The sequence below is a fragment of the Pongo abelii genome, chromosome 16 (genome assembly GCF_028885655.2).
Source record: "Pongo abelii isolate AG06213 chromosome 16, NHGRI_mPonAbe1-v2.0_pri, whole genome shotgun sequence".
NCBI classification, from domain to species: domain Eukaryota; kingdom Metazoa; phylum Chordata; class Mammalia; order Primates; family Hominidae; genus Pongo; species Pongo abelii.
In genome coordinates this window covers 81,874,274-81,894,980 of record NC_072001.2, presented here as the reverse complement: position 1 = coordinate 81,894,980, position 20,707 = coordinate 81,874,274, and the positions used below count along the sequence as shown (strand labels likewise).

Sequence of the window (20,707 nt, the reverse complement as noted above, 5' to 3'; positions counted from 1 at the left end):
TTAGACGTTAGGCAATGAAAAACAGTGATCCCTGAGAGAATGGAAACAAACAAGGGGCCCAGGTGTGGTGGCTCACGCCTATAATCCCAGCACTTTGGGAAGCCGAGGTGGGTGGATCATTTGAGGTCAGGAGTTCAAGACCAACCTGGCCAACATAGTGAAACCCTGTCTCTACTACAAATACCAAAAAATAAGCTGGGCTATGGTGACAGCTACTCAGGAGGCTGAGGCAGGAGAATCCCTTGAGCCTGGGAGGTGGAGGTTGTGGTGAGCTGAGATCGTGCCACTGCACTCTAGTCTGGGTGACAGAGTGAGACCCTGTGTCAAAAAATAAATAAATAAATAAATAAATAAAACACAAGGGCAGTTTGCCCCAGCTCACTGCCTTGACAGAGGATGCAGTGCAGAGAGGGAAGACCCAGGCGGAGCCCAGAGGACTCTCTGAGTTGAGGAGGTAGAGTTGAGAGTCTGGGGAGACCAAAGTAGTTTGAGTTTGCAGGACAGATTACCAGGGATGGGAGAGCTGCAGAGAGAGAGCACTCCAGGGATCTGCATTATGTCCCCCTTGAGAATTTAGCAGATGGGTGTATGACCCATGTGTCAATGTGAGGAAACTACTCAAAACTGGGGAAAGAGCCACCTGAAAAGATTAGAGGGAAGAGTACATGGCACGCACAGGGCCAGGAAGAGTGCCTGTTCCTACCGTCCACACTGGAAAACCTCACAGCTCACAGGACACTGAAGGATTTTGATCAGTAGTAAATTGGTCCTTGGTCCCATCTATCAAGTAGTAAAAGCATGACCCAAAAGGTTCAAACTGCTTCCAAGTAACTTCATTATATCCACTCAAGGAATCCCAGTAAATGGCAAGCATGACAAACATGAGGAAAACTATACAAGTCATGCCTGAATTAAACTGCTCAAAACCGGAGATAAAGAGAATTTTTTTCTTTTTTTTTAAGATGAAGTCTCGCTCTGTCACCCAGATTGGAGTGCAATGGTGCAATCTTGGTTTACTGAAACCTCCACATCCTGGGTTCAAGTAATTCTCCTGCCTCAGTCTCCAAAGCAGCTGGGATTATAGGTGTGCACCACCATGCCCAGCTAATTTTTGTATTTTTAGTAGAGACGGGGTTTTGCCATGTGGGCCAGGCTGGTCTTGAACGCCTGACCTCAAGTGATCCGCCTGCCTCAGCCTCCCAAAGTGCTGGGATTAAAGGTGTGAGCCACCCCGCCTGGCCTCAAGAGAAAGTCTTAAAAGCAGCCACACACATACAAAAGACACATTACATTCAGAGGAAAAATCTGATGTCAGATTTCCTGTCAGAAATAATGCAAGCAATGAGCCCGGGAGGCAGAGGTCACAGCACTGCACTCCAGCCTGGGCGACAGACAGAAACTCTGTCTCAAAAAAAAAAAAAAAAAAAAGAAAGAAAAGAAAAGAAGTAATGCAAGCAAGAAGTAGAGCAATGTCTTTCTTTCTTTCTTTTTTCTTTTTTTTTGAGACAAAGTCTTGCTCTGTCACCCAGGCTGGAGTGCAGTGGTGCGATGACAACTCACTGCAGCCTCAACCTCCTGGGCTCAGGTGATCCTCCCACCTTAGCCTCCCAAGTAGCTGGGACTACAAGCATGCGCCACCACGCCAGGATAATTTTTTGTATTTTTAGTAGAGACAGAGTTTCACCATGTTGCCTAGGCTGGTCCCAAACTCCTGGCCTCAAGTGATCCTCCTGCTTTGGCCTCCCAAAGTGCAGGGATTACAGGCATGAGTCACCGCACCTGGCCTAAACCTCTTTTCTGTATAAATTACCTAGTCTCAGGTATTTCTTTATAGCAGTGGGAGAATAGCCTAATACAAAGACCAACGCCCTGGCTAGGCATAGGGTAGCTCATGACTGTCATCCCAGCACTTTGGAAGGCAGAGGCGGGAAGATTGCTTGAGCTCAGGAGTTTGAGACGAGCCTGGGCAACATGGCGAAACCCCATCTTTACAAAAAATACAAAAATAAATTAGATGGGTGTGGTGGCACACTCCTGTAGTCCCAGCTACCCGGGAGGCTGAGGTGGGAGGATTGCTTGAGCCTGGGAAGTCGAGGCTGCATTAAGCTGTGACTGTACCACTGTACTCCAGCCTGGGAGACAGAGTGAGACCCTGTCTCAAAAAAAAAAAAAAAAAAAAAGACCAACCCTTCTCTTCCTCCTCCTCCTCAGCCCACTCAAAATGAGGATGACAATGAAGACCTTTATGATGATCCATTTCCACTTAATAAATAGTAAATATATTTCCTTTGTCCTGTGATTTTTTTTAATAACATAAAAGGTACTCAGTCAATATTGAATAAATGAAGATGTTTTATGGGTGGGTCTAAAAGGTACCTGTCATACATTATATTGTTTCTATAGGGCAAAAACATCCTTAACATACATTATTAATCCATTTGCAACCTAGCTATTGCTTCATATGGAGCTCCAGCTGATTATACTGTGACTGGATGAAATCTTCAGGTTTCTGTTTGTGAATATTGACTGTTTTCAGTGAGCAGCATGAAGAATATCATGAATTTCTAAAAACTTAGGTAATCTTTCCAATACACCAGTAAGATTTATTTATTTTTCAATTTTTAAAAATTTTTTGGGCTGGGCGCAGTGGCTCACGCCTGTAATCCCTGCACTTTTGGGGGCCAAGGCGGGCAGATCACGAGGTCAGGAGATCGAGACCATCCTGGCTAACACGGTGAAACCCCGTCTCTACTAAAAATACAAAAAATTAGCTGGGCGTGGTGGTGGGCACCTGTAGTCCCAGCTACTTGGGAGGCTGAGGCAGGAGAATGGCGTGAATCTGGGAGGCAGAGCTTGCAGTGAGCCGAGATCGTGCCACTGCACTCCAGCCTGGACGACAGAGCGAGACTCTGCGTCAAAAAAAAAAAAAAAATTTTTTTTTGGAGACAGTGTCACTCTGTCACCCAGGCTGGAGTATAGTGGTGCGATCTCGGCTCACTGCAACCTCCACCTCCTGGCTCAAGCGATTCTCCTGCCTCAGTCTCCCAAGTAGCTGAGACTACAGGCACACGCCACCATGGCCTGAATTTTTGTATATTTTAGAGGAGATAGGGTTTCACTCTGTTGGCCAGGCTGGTCTCAAACTCCTGGTCTCAGGTTAGATTCCTCTGCCTCAGCCTCCCAAAGTGCTGGGATTATAGGCGTGGACCACCACACCTGGCCTACACCAGTTAGAGTTAGGCAGAAGTTAGCCTTACTGTCATAAAATATATGCACTCTAGGACTCCATTCCCTTCATAACATACCTTAGGTAGCACCATACATAAAAAGAGAATCTGATCCTTACTTTATTTTAAAAATAAAATAACAAGCAAACAAACATTCCTTAGAATAAAATAAAGCCCCAAATCTTACCTGCAGTGTCTTATCCAATTTGGCAGCTAGTTTTCCAATTTCATACAATAGCTGGGGGCTGATGGGAAGCTCAGCGATGGGTCTTCCTGGGAGGTAAGTCAGCAGCCTCACCAAGTAGCTTTTGATTTCAGAGCCACTATCTAAATGGATGGAATAAAATATCCTTTGACTAAATATATATATATAGAGAGAGAGAGAGAGAGAGAGACAGAGAGAGAGACAGAGAGAGAGAGAGAGGTATTTAAATATACAGAATTAGAAGCTATTCTGCCTCTGCAAGTATTACTGAAAAGAACAGAAATTACAGAACAACAACAAAAATGTGCTAACCTAAAACAGCTCGGCAGGATTCTATGAAGCAGAGTTGAGTGGATGAAGCAAGAAGGTAGAATATACAAACCTTAAGAACATTGGAACTGGCCATTTACATACCAATAAAATTATAGCCCTAACTCTGCTGGCCTTAGCTCTACACAGAAATTACCTACTGTGGTAAATGAAAGCAAAAACACATACTCTTTCATAAGTTCACAATTGAGGGAAGTGAGGTACAAATAAATGACTTCCAGAATCAGGCTTCCTGTGGGACAGCCACACAGGACAATAACTGTGTCTCAGGGACCACAATGGGCCTCAGGTATTTGGAGCAATGCAAATTAAGAAAGAATGGTAAACAATTAAGAGAGAAAAAGACAATCAAGATTTCGAAACTTTAAAAAAACTTCAAGAAATTGGTTTTAGCTTGCTGCTTAAAGAGCTGAAATTAGGTCCATTCTTAGCATTTTAGTATTTAGAGGTGAAAAGGGCCGTCTCACAGATGAGGACTGGTGGCCTTAGGGATTTAAGTGATCTATGTGTCCAAGGTCACATATACAGTAATGACAAAGCTAAAATCTAAAATTCCTGATTTCTTGATTTCCAGTATTATATTCTTTCTACTATACCACAGCACCAGAATTTATAGCTTCTCTAAGTAATAAAAATGTTTTATTATTTTTCTGGTTTAAAAAAAAAAAACAACAGGCCAGGCGTGGTGACTCATGCCTGTAATCCCAGCACTTTGGGAAGCCAATGAAGGCAGATCACTTGAGGCCAGGAGTTCAAGACCAGCCTGGGCAACGTGGCGAAACTCTGCCTCTACAAAAACACTACAAAATTAGCTGGGTGTGGTGATGCATGCCTGTAGTCCCAGCTACTCAGCAGGCTGAAGTGGGAGGATCACCTGAGCCCAGGAGGTCAAGGCTGCAGTGAGCTGTAACTGCGCCACTGTACTCCAGTCTGGGTGACAGAGTGAGACCCTGTCTCAAAAAACAAACAAACAAATAACCCCAAAACCACCAACAACAAAACAAACAAAAAATGAAACACAAAATGTTCCCCTGATTTCCACAAATGTTCCCCTTAGTTACCATCTTTCAGGGCCTTTCTAAACAGAAAACTTATACCACATTGGGCTCTAACTACTACTCAATAAGAGGACCAGTCACCACTTTGATGACGCTGTAGCTTATCCCAACACTGAAAACATAACCACCTCTAAGGGTGTACTATTGAGGTTGCTAAAAAATAATAACAACCACATCTACGCTTGGAATTATGAACCTGCTCTTCACAGTTCTACTTGTGGCCAAAATGCAGTGATGTGTCTGGATAGGTAATGGATCAGCGAGTTGGTCATCTCTTACCTACAGACACAAGAGAAGCTGTGTTGTCTCCTTTAGTGCGACACACAGAGGCTGTTGGAAATCCAGCTGCTTTCAGAAACATGATGATGTGATTCTGCACTTCAATCAGGTCTGGATTTTTGCTAGCCTTGGTGTTGCTTATTTTGAGGACATATTCAGTTGGGCCATCTTTGGTTTTTGAAACGTAGACATGAAAGTTTTGGTCATCATAGCTAGGAAGTGGCCGGACCTTGGAAACTTTCAACCCAAACACTGACTCCACTAACGCGGAGGCTTGTTCCTCACTGAAAGTGGGTTTGCTAAGAGCCTCTGACTGCTGATCATTTCCACTTGACATTATGTCTAGGGGAACAAAAAGCAACAAACAGAAAGTGGACACAGGATGAATATATTTATTTAAATGATTTTTCTCAAGACAGACCAGTAATGTTTCTGTTGATTCTGTATTTCTTTTGATTGTTAAGTTTTACTCATAAAGTTAAAAAAAATCAAATCAGTGAATGAGATCAAGAAGTAGATGTTTTGGCAACTGCATACAAATTCTTATAGGACAAATTATTTTTAAACTTACCTCCCAAACACAGACTAGGAAAGCACCTTGGTATCACCTCGTCCAATCCCTCCTCCTCCCCTATTAATTTTATAGGGGAAATTTTGGTCCTGAGAGGTTAAGTGACTTGCCCAAAGTCACATATTAAGTCACAGTAAGAACTCAGCTCTGGGGCTGGACGTGGTGGCTCAAGCCTGTAATCCCAGCACTTTGGGAGGCCGAGGCAGGCAGATCACCTGAGGTCAGGAGTTCGAAACGAGCCTAGCCAACATGGTGAAACGCTGTCTTTACTAATAATACAAAAATTGGCTGGGCGTGGTGGTGGGCGCCTGTAATCTCAACTACTCGGGAGGCTGAGGCAGGAGAATCATTTGAACATGGGAGGTCGAGGCTGCAGTGAGCCAAGATCGCACCACTACTTTGCAGCCTGGGCAACAGGGCGAGACTCCATCTCAAAAAAAAAAAAAAAAAAAAAAAAAAAAGAAAAGAAAAAAAAGAAAAGAAGAATTCAGCTCTCCAGACTTCTAATCCATGATTATGTCCTTTTGACTATATTCCTACCATCTTAGGTTAAACAATACATTCAAATACAGTGATCTTTTATAGTCACAGTTTGGTTAAATTATAAGGATCATCGTCTAATTTATTACACATATTTCAAATAGAAAAACGTAGACTGATGAGCTAAGTATTGTGTGAGTAACTGGAGGAGATAATGGCAGAGAGCCAAAGAAAACCCTGTATTCATTATAAGTATTAACCTGAAATGACTGATTCAACACTGAAGTGACGGAGTTTACCTTAAATTGTAAAGAATATGTTTTCCACTGCTGAGAGGAATAGGGGCTTAAAATTAAAATTAAAGTCAATTACAAAAAATAAAGTTACATTTGAGTTTGCGACCTATGAAATTAATATCTGCCAAAACTGTGACAGAAGCTGAGAGGGAGAGAAATTACTACAGCCTAAGGGAAGACATTCTCGAGAAGATAGATTAGAATTTTCATTTTTAAAGACAGAGATGGGGGTCTCACTTTGTTGCCCAGGTTGGTCTCAAACTCCTGGTCTCAAGCGATCCTCCCACTTACGCCTCCCAAAGTGCTGGGATTACAGGTGTGAGCCACTGGACCCGGCCTGAATTGATTTTTTTTTTTTTTTTTTTGAGACAGGGTCTTGCTCTGTCGCCCAGCCTGGAGTGCAATAGCGTGATTACAACTCACTGCAGCCTCAACCACCAGGCTCAGTGATCCTGAACCTCAGCCGCTCGTGAACCTCAGCCTCCTAGGTGGCTGGGACTACAGAAGCCACCATATCAGGCTAATTTTTTGTATTTTTTGCAGAGACAGGCTTTCACCATGTTGGCCAGGCTGGTCTTGAATCTCTGGGCTTAAGTGATCTGCCCGCCTCCGCTTTGTAATCCCAAAGTGCTGGGATTACAGGCATGAGCCACCACGCTGGGCCTTGAATTTTTAAGTATGATTTGGATACACGGGTGGGGGAGGAGACTGTTTTCTTTCACTTGGTAATTCCACCCTCTGCTACCCACACCTGGTATATTTTCTGAGCATCCAGCTACATATGAAAGACAATGTAGGGCTTCTGAACATGCTTCAGGAACCCAATATTTAAGGTCGTTAGAATCTCATGCTGTTTTCCCAAAATAGTTTTATTCTAATCCTTCTTTCATACTAAGTTGTAAATAATTGATAACATCGTGAGGGTGAGCTGCATTTTAGGGTATGTTTTGATTGCTGTTCAGGGGATACAGTATTATATAAAAATAATCTTATGGGCTGGGCACAGTGGCTCATACCTGTAATCCCAGCCAGCACTTTGGGAGGCCAAGGTGGGAGAATCACTCAAGGCTAGGAGTTCGAGACTAGTCTGGGCAACATAATGAGACCTCCTTCTCTATTTAAAAAAAAAAAAACAGAATCTCTGTTTTTTTAAAAAGAGTTAGCTTTTGTGGAAAGTGGAAGATGTGTTGCTTCTGACAGGGAAGGGGCATGAGACAACTTTCTGAGAGGCAAGTGTTCTACATCTTGATTAGGTTTTGGTGACATGGCTTACATTTGTCAAAACTTAACTTAAAACCTAAGTAAACTAGTAAGATCTGTGAATATCACTGAATGTAAAATTTACCTTTAAAAAAGAAAGAGCGCTTCTGAGAAATTGGCTAGGACAGGGGAGGTGGATCTTAGGACTTTCTTGGAACTCCAAAAATCAAACCATATGCCTGTTAATGCCTAATTTATTTGGCTGTATCACAGCAAAAACCCACCTAACTCCAGTGAGGGAAAGGGGATAACATTCAGGGAGATACACCAGAAATCTCCTATATGAACCCCTCCCTGCCTCAGTCCCAGGACTATAGCCTGATGACTCAAGTTAAAATAAGGGTAGGTAGAGAGAGTGGCTCACGCCTGTAATCCCACCACTTTGGGAGGCTGAGGTGGGTGGATCACCTGAGGTCAGGAGTTCGAGACCAGCCTGGCCAACATGGCGAAACCCCGTCTCTACTAAAAATACAAAAAAAAAAAAAAATTAGCCGGGCATGGTGGCCGGCGCCTATAATCCCAGCTACTCAGGAGGCTGAGGCAGGAGAATCACTGGAACCCAGAGGGGTGGAGGTTGCAGTGAGATGAGACTGCGTCACTTCACTCCAGCCTGGGCGAAAGAGCAAAACTCCATCCAAAAGAAAGAAAAGAAAAGAAAAGAAAGGAAAAGAAAGAAAAAAAGAAAAGAAAGAAAAGAAAAGAGAGAAGAGAGAGAGAAAGAAGAAAGAAAGAAAAGAGAAGAAAGAGAAAATAAGGGAAAGGTAACCCTCAAATGCTAACCATCCCCTAGTCCCCACCATGGCCTTCCCTGATCCTCCTACCCAAAGCGATTTCTCCAGCCTCTTAACTTGCATAGCCTGTGCCACTGGTGGGTTTCCACCACCTGTTACTGCAAGTTAATGCCTTCTTGACAATCATGTTTCCTGTTGACTTTCTAACCAGGCATTTGCTTTCAGAAGCAAGTTAAGCCGTTCAGATTTTGTTCACTGAAGATATTGTGACAAAGCCTAAATGGAGTTTCAAAACAGTCTTTGCACTTGAAACTTCTGGGAACCAACATATCCTGTCACACTGTGTTTAGGCTTAAAACTTTACAGGAATTTTAACATTCCTTCTGGAGATATGTAAACTGATATAAGGTAAGTATTCAAAATGCAATATGAACTGAAGCATTAACTCCAAGATGAAATCCTGGAGTCATTTTCAACTCCCAAAGCGTTGAAGATGTCAAAACAATTCTGAATTTGAAATGAATGATAAGTTCTTAAAGTTGTAAGGAACCTTAGAGGCAACTGGTGAAGGCCAATCTCCTTTCTAGTCCAGATGTTCCCATACAATCTTTGACTTGTTAAGCAACTCTTAGGAAAGCCCTGTTTTCCATAGCTGTGTAAAGCAAGGTTGTTAGCTCTGGCCATCCAAATAGACTGATGTAATAAAGGTTGTGCTGGGAGAAATAGGACATATTTTAGTCCCAGCTCTGCTACCTAACCTCTGAAACTCTGGACTAGTCATGTCTCCTCTAAAACAGAGTTGGACTAGATTATTACTAAAAGTCTCCTCTAGCTCTAGTATTCTATACTGCTAAAGTTCTTTAAGTTTGCCTTTTTTTAAATACAAGTGCTCCATACATAGAACTAATGGCGCAGATCAAGTCAACTCCTGAAAGTAAATAAAAACAAAGAAAAAAATATGTTTATCAGACATGTCTGTCTTAACCAAATGTCTCCTTTGTATGGAGGGGAATTTTTTTTTTTTTTTTTGAGACAAGGTCTCTGTCACCCAGTCTGGAGTACAGTGGCATAATCACTGCTTACTGCAGCTTCCAACTCCTGGGCTCAAGGGTTCCTCCCACCTGAGCTTCCCAAGTAGCTGGGACTGCAGGCAGGTGCCACCATACCTGCTTTTTTTTTTTTTTTTTTTTTTTTTTTTTAAGAGACAGGGTCCCACTAGGTTGCCCAGGCTGGTCTCGAACTTCTGGGATCAAGCAATCCTCCTACCTTGGTCTCCCAAAGTGCTGGGATTACAGGTGCAAGCCATCATGCCCGTCTTTTTAATTTTATTATTTTTATTTTTTTTAGAGACAGTGTCTCGCTATGTTGCCCACTCACACAGTATTAAAAATTATTAACTTTTTTTCCTACTTCATTCAAAGGGAGAGGAGGAATTCAGGTACTATAGATTGTTGGTCTATATATCCGGCCAACAGTATTTAGCTCCTGAAAAAGCCCGCAGGAAGCAAGTGTGATTTCCAACTCCAAGATCTGCGCCAGAATCTCACCACCTTTGTCCTACAGCCAGGAGGGGCTGGACCTTAAACTCTGTACTTTGTGCAAGGTATACCAGACAAGAAACAGGAGTCATTCTTGATTCTTTCCTGTCCCTCACTCCCAACGTGTAACAAAGTCTAGTAAATTCTACCTTAGCATGTCTTCCAACTCTACCTTTCTTCTCCTACATTCCCTTTTGCTGCGTCCTTCCAAGGGATTATACCCAGTCAATCTCTGTTTTCTCAGCCCCTAGGCTAGTCCCTTATTTAATATTTAATGGTGAACCAAGGGTGACCTTCACTCCACAGACCCATGGGGCAATTCACCCCCATCCAAAGGGATCATGAAACAGAAAGGTGGGGAATTTAGCATCTGTAGTTTTTCAAAGACAACAATGCATTACTAGGTGATTTTAAGGGTCTTCCCCGTGGGTGAAGGGGAAAAAGTGGTGGGTGAGCGGGCTGCAGAGGGGTTGCTGAACCAAGAGGCAGGAAAAGACGGGAGGAGGGCGCATGAGTAAGTGAGGTCCAGTGGAGCTCAGAGACTGCTCCCAGCAGACACCTGCCAGGCGCCGGCACAGCCCTCGGCCAGCGACCCCACACAGACCCGGGAGGGCTGGCCTCGACAGCTTCTCGGGTGCCACGCTTTCATTCTGGGGGCCCAGCTCAGCCCTCCTAGGTTGCAGGTGAGGTCCGGGAAGAAGGGTGACTTGCCCATCACGCACGCAGCGAGCTGAGGGTAGCGGGGGCTGGAGGAGCCTGAGGCATAGGACTCCGGGCTCCACACTTGCAGCGAGCCTCCCTGCCCTCGGGGGCGCCCCCGACTCCCGCAGCGGGGACGCGGGGCTCGTCTCTGCTTCCCCCTCCTTGGCTCACCGGCAGCGACCCGACGTCCTGGGGTGGATCCCGCTTTCCAGCAGCCAGGTAGTGCGGCCTCGGCCCCGCACTGCCGCTAGGAGGTAGAGCAGGGGCCGCAGCGCCCGCGCCCCTCCTCCAACCCCCGCGAGTCCTGACTTCTGATTAGCTCCTCCCGGTTCCTCGCCGCCCAGTCAGCGCAGACTACTGGAAGGCGGAGCGCGGCCGGGAGCCAGGATTTTTTCCTGGCCCCGCCTAGGAGGCTGCGAACAGAAATTCAGAGATCCGGCTTCTGTTGACTTTCTGCAACTCCGCCCAGCCTTCTCACAGTGAGTATCCCAGTCAGAATCCGGCTACCTTTTCATGAACCGGACTCCTTATTCCTGATTGGCTCTCCGGGTTGCCGCCCCACCCCGAGTGGGCAGGCCTTCGGCTCTTGAGTGGCACCTTCGAGTTCCGCAGGGTCCACTTTGTCGTGGCGGTAACACTGACAGCTCCTCACTCGCATCCACGTTTTTGTTTCCTAGCCTTCATTCCTTCTGTTGGAGGCACGTATCCTGGAAGTGATACTCTTAGAAAGCGTGGCCCCAGGGAGACTCGACCCCATCCCAGCCCCAGGAACTGCAAGGGTCCTGATTGGAAGGCCTGAGTAAGGCCTGGCTGCGTTCCGCAGGAGGATGCTGGAATGTTAGAACCCGAACAGTTTAGGCAGGGCGCAGGTGGCTCACGCCTGTAATGCCAGCAATTTGGGAGACCGAGGCGGGAGGATCACCTGAGGTCAGGAGTTCGAGATCAGCCTGGCCAACATGGTGAAACCCCTCTCTACTAAAAATGCAAAAATTAGACTCAAGGGGTATGCCTGCAGCTGCAGAAAGATGTATGGGAACAGACACACAACTCTCCCTCAGAGATAAACACAACAAAGAGACACAGAAGCAGCCCAAGCCTCTGATAAACTCTCCCACCCCGAATCCTTAAAAACTTACTTAGTCTGTAAGAGAGTGTGCCTCTGACCTAACTTGCTTGGCCAGACGCCCCTCTCAGGTTTGTTTTCTCTAAAATAAACCTCTTATGACCGCCAAGCCGCTTTTCGTGTTTCCTCTTTCTTTAATTCTTACACCGAGTAGCTGGGATTACAGGCGCCCACCACCATGCCTTTATCTAGGTAGTGGAATCAGTGGGCTCTCTTTCTGCAGGAAAGTTCGCAGAGACCCCATGATTTTCAGAAAGCTGCACGAGATTCATGGGGTAACAGCCAGGTTAGTTGGATGATCTTAACTGTTAAGGGCATGAGGCGCTGATAAATAGCTTGATGCCCTTCTCCAGCCAAGCAGGACTTCTCCGATAAGTCAGAGCACTCTATCTACTGTAGGCTACTGGAAGAGAGTCCCGGGTACTGGTCCACTCATGCCTGCAAATTGGTCTCTATTTTGTTTTTGCAAATGCACATCCACCCTTTGTTTTCTGCCAGGATATAACACACTCGGATTATCTATAGTCACCCTGATTAACTTGGATGATTCCCAAACCTCTATCAACCACCTACTGAGGGAGGCTTCTTCCCCTGCTTTAGATATGGTTCGTACCTGCTTCACTTCTAATCTCCAAAAGGCAGAGCTGTTTTTCACAACCCTAGGGGAACATAATTCATATCTTATTCCTTTAGATTGTCAAAGAGTGATTTCGACTTGGAGTTTTCTGTAACCAGAATTGGAATCCTACTGGCTCCCTTAGGCCCCTCTGCAGGCTTTTTGCCTTGAGTGGCTTCTGAGTTATTTCCACCTGTCATTATTCCAGCTCTATTGGTCTTTTTCTACTTCTCTTGGGATGAGGGAATGGGAATTAAGATTGAATCTGGAAATTGTGAGAATTGGAGGCAGGGCTATTGGATCCACAACTGCCCTCTTTGGTATGTGCGTTTCCACTCCCTGAATTCTTTTGAAATATTGTATTTGGTAGGGTGTGGTGGCTCACGCCTGTAATCCGAGCATTTGGGGAGGCCGATGGAGGTGGCTTACTTGAGTTCAGGAGTTTGAGACCTGCCTGGATAACATGGTGAAACCCCATCTCTACTAAAAAGACAAAAACTAGCCGTGCGTGGTGGCCAGTGCCTGTAGTCCCAGCTCCTAGGAGGCTGAGGTAGGAGAATCGCTTGAACCTGGGAGGTGGAGTTTGCAGTGAGCCGAGATCGCACCACTGCACTCCAGCCTGGACGACAGAGCAATACTCTGTCTCAAAAAAGAAAAAAAAATGTACTTTGTAAATTGCCTTTTTCACTTTAAGTGACCATTTACTTGTTTTAAAGAATATCCTCGGCCGGGCGCGGTGGCTCACGCCTGTAATCCCAGCACTTTGGGAGGCCGAAGCGGGCGGATCACAAGGTCAGGAGATCGAGACCATCCTGGCTAACACGATGAAACCCCGTCTCTACTAAAAATACAAAAAAATTAGCCGGGCGTGGTGGCGGGCGCCTGTAGTCCCAGCTACTCGGGAGGCTGACAGGATAATGGTGTGAACCCAGGAGGCGGAGCTTACAGTGAGCGGAGATCGCGCCACTACACTCCATCCTGGGCAACACAGCGAGACTCCGTCTCAAAAAAAAAAAAAAAAAAAAAAAGAATATCCTCATACATAAATCTTTCGTGCACTTTATGTGTTTAAACTGCTCGGCGTCATATTACTAGGTATAAGAGAATAAACACTTTTAAGGCCTTTTTATTTATTTTTTGAGACAGGGTCTCTTTGTCGCTCAGGAGTGCAGTGGCGCGATCTCAGCTCACTGCAACCTCCGCCTCCTGGGCTCAAGGGATCCACCCACCTCAGCCTCCCGAGTAGCTGGGACTACAGGTGCGCATCACCACGCCCGGCTAATTTTTTGTAGAGACGGGTTTCGTCATGTTTCCCAGGCTGGTCTTGAACTCCTGGGTTAAGCAATCCTCCCACCTCTGCCCGGCAAAGTGTTGGGATTATGGGCGTGAGGCACTGCACCCGGTCTAAGCCTCTTAATACATGTTGCCAAATCATGTTTTCCCCTCAATAATGCCAACATTGGATTTTAAACATTTACAACATTCTAAAAAGTTCCACCAATGTAAGACAAGATGCGTTGTCATTTTTTTTTTTTTTGAGACAGAGTCTTGCTCTGTCGCCCAGCCTGGAGTACAATGGTGTGTTCTCAGCTCACTGCAACCACTGCCTCCTGGGTTCAAGCGATTCTCCCGCCTCAGCCTCCCGAGTAGCTGGGACTACGGGCACATGCCACCATACCCAGCTAATTTTTGTATTTTTCGTAGAGACGGGGTTTCACTATGTTGGCCAGGCTGGTCTCCAACTGACCTCGTGATCCGCCTGCCTTGGCATCCCAAAGTGCTGGGATTACAGGCGTGAGCCACCGTGTCCAGCCAGATACGTTATTTTAAGCTGGGCATGGTGTTGCATGTCTATAGTCCCAGCTACTCCAGGAGGCTTGGGCAGGAAAAGTGCTTGAGCCCAGGAGTTCGAGGTCAGCCTGGGCCACATAGACCCGTTTCTAGGGGGGAAAAATGTCATGTCATTGTATTAACGTTTCTTTAGTTGGCTACTGGAGCACTTTTAAGTAGTGGCTCTCAAACATAGCTCAGTGGCTCGTCATGGTGGCTCATGCCTGTAATCCCAGCAGTCTGGAAGGCTGAGGTGGGAGGACTGATTGAGGCCAGACGTTCAAGAGCAGCCTGGGCAACACAGTGAGACCCCCACCTCTATTTTTATACTTTTTTAAAAAAAGAGCTCAGTGATAAAAAAAAAACTGGAGTGAAACAAAATGAACAATTTGCAGTAAGATTATAGACATGATTTTATATTATAAAACAATGTCCCATAAAACAATATCCCAGCAGTTTTATGATACTTCCTTTCTATATTACAAGTTGTTTAAAATGCTCAAAAATTGGCTTTAGTCTCCACAGTGGGCTACAGCTAAAGCAGCGCTTAGAGGAAAATTAAAATATTTACATTTACATTGGAGGAAAAGTGTTACAAAGCTGGGGGAAAGGAGGAAATTAAATAAGTAACAGAAAGGAAATACTTCAGAGCAGAAACCAATAAAACAAAACAAACCGGGCATGGTGGCTCATGCCTGTAATCCCAGCACTTTGGGAGGCCCCAGCGGGCAGATCACATGAAGTCAGGAGTTTGAGACCAGCCTGGCCAACATAGTGAAACCCCGTCTCTACTAAAAATGCAAAACAAATTAGCCGAGCATTGTGGCACATGCCTGTAATCCCAGCTACTCGGGAGGCTGAGGCAGGAGAATCGCTTGAACCCGGGAGGTGGAGGTTGCAGTGAGCCGAGATCGCACCACTGCACTCCAGCCTGGGTAACAGAGCCAGACTCCGTCTCAAAAAAAAAAAAAAAAAAAAATCCAAAACCAAAACCAAACAAAAAACCAGAAAACAATGGAGAAAATAATGTAAAAAATTGGCTCTTTAAAAAATTAATTCAATTTCTAACCCTTTAGAGAGACTAATCAAGGAAAAAAAAGAAAACACAAATTACCAATATTGGTAATAAAAAGGGACCCTGCCACAGATCATACAGATATTGATAGGGAAATATTGAAAAAAATGCTTAAAATTCAGTACTAACACCACGTAAACACAAAATTCACAGTGACAACATACTTTTATAAGAGACAGGGTCTTGCTGTCACCCAGGCTGGAGTGCAGTGGCATAAATCATAGCTCACTGCAGCCTCAACCTAGGCTCAAGTGATCCTCCTGCCTCAGCCTCCCAAGTAGCTGGGACTACAGGTGCACACCACCACACCGAGCTAATTACTATTATTTTTTAAGAAACAGGGTCTTGCTATGTTGCCCATGGCGGGGTCAAATTCCTGACTTCAAGTGATCCTCCTGCCTCCTGCCTTGGCCTCCCGAAGTGTGAACCACCTCGCCTGGCCACACTTGTCATTATACAAGCAAATTTTGTGAGAATTACATATACATCTGCTTTTGCAATAAATGCATTTTTTTTCAAGTATAGAACACAGGTTTACAACATATTTCAAATCAAAATGGTAAATCTGAAGCTACTTTATAATTAAAAAGCAAAATTAGCATCAAGTGAAAACTGTAAACCAACTAAATGCTACACTGATGAAGCTCTTAAGTTTCCTTCTAGACTGGATATTCAAACTATCAGCTTGCGCCTATGTTGGTATTAGCCTTTAGGTAATGCAAACTTCTTAGAATACTAAATTGGAATCCTTAGGAAATTCTAATAAAGTGCCAATTATGGTTTATGATTACTGAATTCTAAGAAATAAACCTTACTCTTTTAGGTTGCTAATAATAGTGGGAAGAAAGGATACGTCTTTTTCGATGAGTGTCCCTGCCCAAATCTCATGTCAGATTGTAATCTCCAGTGTTGGAGGTGGGGCCTCCAACCAGGAGGTGACTGGATTATGGGGGCGGTTTCTTATGGTTTAACACCATCCCCCTTGGTGCTGTCCCAATAGTGAGTTCTCCTGAGATCTGGTTGTTTAAAAGTGTGTGGCACCTCCCCTGTCTCTCTCTTCCTCCTGCTCTGGCCATGTGAAGTGCTTGCTCCCACTTAATCTTCCACCTTGATTGTAAGTTTCCTGAGGCCTCCCCAGAAGCCGAGCAGATGCCAGCATCATGCTTCCTGTACATCCTGCAGAACCATGAGCCAATTAAACCTCTTTTAAAAATAAATTACCCAGTCTCAGGCATTTCTTTATACCAATGTAAGAACAAACAAATACACCTGGGATCCTGGCTCCCAGCTTCCGATGACTTGCTTCATGAACACTAATGAACAGGCAGCACAGGGAGCAGGCATCCTCAGCTGCTCCTGTAAGCACAGAGGCACAAGAACACATAGCATCTGGATGGCAGCACATTTTTTTTTTTTTTTTTTTTGAGACAGAGTCTCGCTCTGTTGCCCAGGCTGGAGTGCAGTGGCACGATCTCCACTCACTGCAAACTCTGCCTCCCGGGTTTACGCTGTTCTCCTGCCTCAGCCTCCCGAGTAGCTGGGACTACGGGCGCCCGCCACCACGCCTGGCTAATTTTTTCTATTTTTAGTAGAGACGGGGTTTCACCGTGTTAGCCAGGATGGTCTCGATCTCCTGACCTCGTGATCCGCCTGCCTCGGCCTCCCAAAGTGCTGGGATTACAGGTGTGAGCCACTGCGCCCAGCCGGATGGCAGCATTTCTTACATCATGTTGTTTTATTTTCAACTACTACAAAATAGAACAAGAATCAAATGTGATAATACAATTTTCTTTATTAAAAATAATTTACAGCATCAGTAACATATACACAATTGTCATCAACTGAACTTTGCCTCCAATATATTTCTATACAATACTTAACATTATTGAACTTAAAACTGTTATACTGTTTTGTTGGCTTTAAATAATAGACAATTATTTTTGTCTATTACTTAGTGATAGACAAAGTGATTACTTTGTCTGTTACTTCAGTGAGATATATGGTTTCATAGCCACATATTATGTGTAAAATTGATAGAAACATCAGCAATATCACTCTTTAGGGGAAAAAACACTGAAAAAGCCAAAGTCCACCCTCTTCTTCTCTCTTATTACTCCAACCAAACTAAGATAGGATAAACATCCAGTATCTTAGTATCTTCTCCTAAACCTAAAGACAAAAGAAAGGTGTCTTCTATTCAACCACAGAAAAATGTCAAATAATTTCTTCTCATCCTCTCACTCATCACTGTGAAAGCAAATGCACACAACCTTGTTACCATATATGCAGGCAACTATGATTCTGATTTAGGTTCTAGCTTTACTTTCCTTTAGTACAACTGCTGTTTGATTACCAACGAAAGACTAAGCAATCTGGCTAGAGGGATACTAGTACCTTCTTTCAAATGTCGGCATGGAGATAAAACAAAATAGTGATCACTGTCATCTTAGAAACTTTTTAGATATAATAATGACAATTCAGTGGCTGGATGACATTTTCATTGATTCCATTGTATAAGAGTAGCAAAACCCCAAAATATGAAAATGGCAATGATATGTAGCATAATGTTTTTAAAGTATAAAAAAAACCCTGCTGTTGGTAATGACCTTTGAAATTGTACTTTAAGCTTACAACACTGATTTGCTTTTCTTGTGTGTCTGACATTACACTTCTTTTTTTTTTTTTTTGGTAACACAAAATTACCCAGGTATAGTCAACAAAGAAGATACAATAAAAACTAACAGATGCCACATTTTGCAAACATAGCATTTGGCTAGAGGCAGAATTATAAGGTATACATATTAAAACATACATCCAAGACTCTCCTCCTCAATTTGAAACCATGTTTATCAAGTTTTCACTTCATTGTATATAAGCCAAAAAATTAAGAGAACCTTGATTTGTTCCTGAAATACAAAATTTGCTTGTATTATTACTGGACCAGGTAGACTGGATATGTGAATGTTTAATTCATAGTTAGCTAGCTTTACCATCTCCTGAATCAGCTGCTGAGGATGCCTGTGCCTCTGCCCATAACTATATATAGAGTATGCTTTCAAAACAATATAGGCCGGGTGCGGTGGCTCACGTCTGTTAATCCCAGCACTTGGGGATGCCGAGGCGGGTGGATCACGAGGTCAAGAGATTCAGATCATCTGGCCAACATGGTGAAACCCCGTCTCTACTAAAACTACAAAAATTAGCTGGGCGTGGTGGCGCACACCTGTAGTCCCAGCTACTCGGGAGGCTGAGGCAGGAGAATCGCTTGAACCTGGGAGGTGGAGGTTGCAGTGAGCCAAGATTGCGCCATTGCACTCCAGCCCAGCGACAGGGCAAGGTTCTGTCTCAAAAAACAAAAAACAAAACAAAACAAAACAAAACAAAATAGATTTGTTTCCCCCTGCACAATCTGGAATTACCATTTCTTCAGAGCACATACAGGCATTTCATCTTTCAACCTGTAATTTCTCCTAACTCATGTTTTCATGTAAATTAAAAACACATGCACTGACAAATAAATATACAGCATATATCAAGAACACAATATAATTTGAAAGTGTCAAAGAAAATACTTATACAAAATTTAAATAAAGAAATCATTTTGTCAAATTCTAGTCCATCTTATTGTCTAAACACATATTTGCAAAATATTTTCAAAAGATTGTATGATTATGTGCAAAGTTCTTAGTGGTCTTCATCCACTGGTTTGGTAGTTTCAGCATTTTGCTTAAAACAAGTAATTCTTTATGCAATGTGAACTAATTCTGAATTGCAGTAACTGACTAGGTCATAGAAAGGTATCTATATGAAAAAAAATCACTACAATTAACCTTTAGCCTGCTAGATTTAGTTTCTTAATTAAAAAACGGTATAGAACCTTCTATAATTAATTTTCCAACCTTTTTTAAAAAAATTGCCAAACATCTTGTTGACAGAACATTTGATGTGATGGGCAGACATGCATATTGAGGATATATAGTACTCAGCAACAACTTAAGTGTTTTATCCTTACAGTCAGCTTTGGTTAAAACAGTAACATAACAAAATTAATAGAATCATGCATCGCAGGTGATAAATGATTCAAAATGACAGGAAATCAATTTAATTAAGAAATAGCAACACTTAAAAAATGCATAGGGTTGAGCACCCATATAATTGAGGGTGGATAATTTAAATGTATAGAAGAAATCAGTTCAGAGTTTAATGATTGAATAACATTCTCTTTAGCAACTATGAGTGTGAAATTTTGGTTAATGATACCGAAAATATTAGGTTATAGGAAGTTACAGTATTATATAAGGTGAGCAAAATAATCTAATCCAATTAATATAATGCCATCTGGGGCTTGCCAGATAGTCACAGTGGCAAACTGCTGAAACATTAAAGGCTGCATCATATGTGATACATATTTCCACTGCTAATACATGGTGCCACACAATCAGTTGTATCTTGCCATGGTCCATCTTCATACGTGGAGGGAACCTTGGCTGGATTGGACAGAATGATTGTGACCTGGGGCAGGTTCTATCCCTTGCAGTTAGACTAAGGATAAACCTGGTTATATGACAAACTAAGAATGCCAAATGTGCTGGATTGGACAGAATGATTGTGACCTGGGGCAGGTTCTATCCTTTGCAGTTAGACTAAGGATAAACCTGGTTATATGACAAACTAAGAATGCCAAATGTGTCCAGCTCAATTCTGAAGAGGAATTAATATACTTAAAAGGTCCATTTATAAATGAGATTCCAATGACCACAATTTTAGAGTCTAATCGGGCTTCTTATATTTCAATCTGCTACTCTTAAACCAACAAACAGTAGTACACAGTTTTATTGGTGCAAAACTAAACAAATCCAGGAAGGTTACTCATATAAGAATCTTCAACACAAATTCTGCCTTTATTTACAAAATGGTCTGATAAAATATCGCCCCCCCATACTTACAGGTCTCTTCCACAACACACTTCACACGTTGATTTTAGCAATGTTAATAGCACCATTCGTATATTATTTAAAATCAAGAAGATTTCATTTCAGTTACTATGTTGATTCATCATCATTTACATCCATGGATGAGATAAGTGAGTATTACTGGGACTATCTGCTGCTCCATGGTAAGGATTCCTGGGTCCAGCACAAAAGGCTTTGCAGTTACCAGTTATGAAAGGTATCCATGGTAAGTAGATACTATGAGAATTTTCGTGCCACAAAGTTTAACAATCCTCCATGTTTGTATAATGTTATTTCCACATCATCTTCAAATGAAGCAATCACGCTGAATACTTTTCCAGTGCTTGTCTTGAAAGAAGCAAAAACAACTCATGTGAGCAAGTAAATCTTCCAGATGCTACTTGATGGTTAAGACCATTTGTCTTCATATTTAA

General features: G+C 43.3%; 2 protein-coding genes across 4 annotated transcripts in view; both read right to left on the bottom strand.

Annotated features, from left to right (window-relative positions):
- HYKK (hydroxylysine kinase) overlaps positions 1–13,258 on the bottom strand; it is a 31,498-nt gene extending 18,240 nt beyond the window's left edge. For both annotated transcript variants that reach the window (XM_054531687.2, XM_002825722.5), the window contains exons 1-3: positions 10,849–13,258; positions 5,100–5,441; positions 3,415–3,554 (exon numbers count right to left, since the gene is read on the bottom strand). In XM_054531687.2, coding sequence (XP_054387662.1) covers positions 3,415–3,554; positions 5,100–5,436 — 477 coding nt within the window. In that variant the 5' untranslated portion in view covers positions 5,437–5,441; positions 10,849–13,258. The remainder of the gene's footprint in view (positions 1–3,414; positions 3,555–5,099; positions 5,442–10,848) is intronic.
- Positions 13,259–17,990: 4,732 nt separating this feature from the next.
- Positions 17,991–20,707, bottom strand: part of IREB2 (iron responsive element binding protein 2) — a 62,080-nt gene continuing 59,363 nt past the window's right edge. For both annotated transcript variants that reach the window (XM_024232583.3, XM_024232585.3), the window contains exon 22: positions 17,991–20,621. In XM_024232583.3, coding sequence (XP_024088351.1) covers positions 20,511–20,621 — 111 coding nt within the window. In that variant the 3' untranslated portion in view covers positions 17,991–20,510. The remainder of the gene's footprint in view (positions 20,622–20,707) is intronic.